At 14.9% G+C, this 3,052-nt stretch overlaps 1 protein-coding gene across 1 annotated transcript in view; it reads left to right on the top strand.

Annotated features, from left to right (window-relative positions):
* Nucleotides 1-1,976: 1,976 nt before the first annotated feature.
* PRSY57_0703200 (methyltransferase, putative) overlaps nucleotides 1,977-3,052 on the top strand; it is a gene marked incomplete at both ends in the record, with an annotated part of 3,789 nt that continues 2,713 nt past the window's right edge. The window contains one exon of the mRNA XM_012906697.2: nucleotides 1,977-3,052. This exon is cut by the window's right edge and continues 1,937 nt beyond it. Within this exon, the coding sequence (XP_012762151.2) occupies nucleotides 1,977-3,052 (1,076 nt within the window).

Below are 3,052 nucleotides of genomic sequence, written 5' to 3'. Positions count from 1 at the left end.
TTTTTTTTTAATTTTTTTTTAATTTTTTTTTTTTTTATATTTAAAATTTTTTTTTTTTTTTTTTTTTTTTTTTTTTTTTTTAAAAAAAAAAAAAAAAAATTTTTTTATTAAAAAAAAAATTAAAAACAAAAAAAAAAAAAAAAAAAAAAAAAAAAAAAAAAAAAAAAAAAAAAAGATGATAAAAATAATAAAAATAAAAAGGGAAAAGAGGAAATGAATTTCTATTTTAAGTTTACTACCATTACATATTTTACAGCTATTACGAATTATACGAACAAAAAAAAAAGGAAAAAATAAAACCACTTTGAAAAATACACAGAAAAAAATTAAAATTATAATAAAATAAAATAAAAAAATATATAAAACATAACATTTATATATTTTTATTTATTTATTTATTTTTAATTTTTTTTTTTTTTTTTTTTTTTTGTCTAAATTGTAAATAATATATACATATATATATTATACGTGAAATATTTTTTTTTTTTTCAGAAATATTACATGCTAAAATTTGTACATATATGATAAATATTGTCAGATTGAAATGAAAAAGAAAAACATAAACTTTAAAATACATAAAAATATTACATATATATATATATATATATGTATGTATGATTTTGTGCTAGTCGGACATAAGTGTTAAATTATAAATATATATATATATATTTATATTTTGTTAAAGAATACAAAAAAAAATTTAATTTTATGTAATACTTTAAGAAAGTTCAAGTTGATATATTTTTTTTAAGACATTAAGCTTAATAAGGAATTAAAGTATTTCTTCGGTATAAATAAAAAAAAAAAATTATATATACACATATTTTATATATAATATGTAAGTTGTATAATAATATATATTTTTTTTTATATAAAAGTATTTTATTTTTTATATATTAACATGTAAAAAGGTTTTACATTTTCAATATTTAAATATAATATTTAAATATAATATATATATATATATATATTTAGTGTATATATTATGGTCCTGTTAAAAGAATTGTTTTTTCTTTTCTTTTTTTTTAAGAATTAATATCATTGAATTTAAGAGTATGCTTAAAGTTTTTCTGAAAAAAATCTTTTTCAATTAGCTATAAAATTCAGAGTATATATATATATATATATATATATATATATATATATATATATACATATATTTTTTTTTTTTTTTTTTATTTATTTCATTATTTCCTACTTATGAGAGTAATAATTAAGGTGTTCTTTTCATTATCATAACATTATTATTAAAAGGAGTTAAAAATATTATATAAAGTAGGTATATATAAAAATAAAAAAACGGTTTGGAATAATGTAATATATATATTATTGTTTACCCTTGTAGGCATAAATAATTATTTATACCTTTAGGATATGCATAAATATTATATACATATATATAATATATATATATATATATATTATATATATATATATTAAATTTTTAATTTTTGTGCATTAAATAAAATTTTTTCTCTTTTGATGAATTCCATAAATATGTCTTAGAAAAATCATACTAAATATAAAAAAAAAAATTAAAATATATATTAAATATTGATTCTTTATTTTTATTTATCATTTTCCGGCCCATTTTATTTCCGAATATTCTATAAGTTTGTTTTTGAAAATATAGGTAATAAACAATGAAGTACGTAAAAGTAAAATATTAAGTAAATAAATATAAAATAAATAAATAAATAAATAAATAAATATATATATATATATATATATATATATATATAATATTTATATATTCTTATTTAGTTTATATTTTATTTATTTATTTATTTTATTTTATTTTATTATATATATATATATATAAAGTACTTTAACATAAGGTTAAGGGAGGTATATAATATTATATACCATTAAAAAAAAGGATATATTAATATATATTTCTTTATTTATTGACTTATTTTCGTGATTTTTATATTTAAAGATGTTATTTGATATATATTATTTTTATTTATACAAATATGAACGCTGAGAATTTGAAAGGTAAAGATGAAATTATATTTGATGAGAAGGAAAAAAATGTAAGGAATAATATGAAGGATCACGATAATAACAGTTTATATAGTGAAGATATTATACTGAACGAAAAAAAGATTAAGAATCGTAATGATGATTATGATGGAAACTATGTTGGGATAAAAGGAGATAAAGAAAATTTTGTAAGTTTTAATGATGATAAAAATAATTTAATAAATGTAAAACCATCGACATTAAAAAATAGTTTGATATTTCAAGATAAAAAGTATAATTTAAAAAAGAAAGTTACCATTAAAGGTGATTATATACATAAAAAGAATGATGGAATATATCTTGATAAGAATAATTTGTTTAATGAAATAAATTTATTGATTAAAAAGAAGTTAAAAATTAATGATGTTATAAAACTAGATTTATTTCATAAAGATAATTCTATACAAATAAAACCTTATGTTATATTTGATGATTATAAAAATGTAAATATAGAGAATAAAATAAGTATAGAAATAATAAATTTTTTAAAAAACTGTTTAGAAAATAATAAAAAATATATTAACATTCATAGTAGTGTTGTTGAATTAAGAGGTACATTTAATGATGAACTAATTAATCTACCTATACTTAATGAAACTATATTACAAAAAATTAGTAATAATAATTATAAATATAAATTTAATATAGATAATGAGGTGCTTAATTATATATATGTTGATTTATTTAAAATACATAAGAGCAAATATAAATTTAAAATATTAGAAAAAATTTTTGAAATCGAAGAATTATATTATTATGATGTCAAACAAGAGAAAGAAAAAAAAAAAAAAATAAATATGAAAAACTCAGAAGACTATAAAAATGATGAACAAGGAAAAGAATTTATAAATTCGTCTATAATAGAAAATAATAATGAGAACAGTAAAAATGATGATAGCTCTTCTAGTGTATGTGAGGATAGTGATGTGTTAATAAATTTATATAAAGAAGTTAAAAAGGAAGAGGATAAGGAAAGAAAAAAAAAGGATGATGAAACTATGAATGAAGATGTACATGAGAAATTAAT

Source organism: Plasmodium reichenowi, chromosome 7 (assembly GCF_001601855.1).
Source record: "Plasmodium reichenowi strain SY57 chromosome 7, whole genome shotgun sequence".
NCBI lineage: Eukaryota > Apicomplexa > Aconoidasida > Haemosporida > Plasmodiidae > Plasmodium > Plasmodium reichenowi.
Note: the sequence above shows the minus strand (reverse complement) of the source record. Positions and strands in the feature narration are given on the sequence as shown.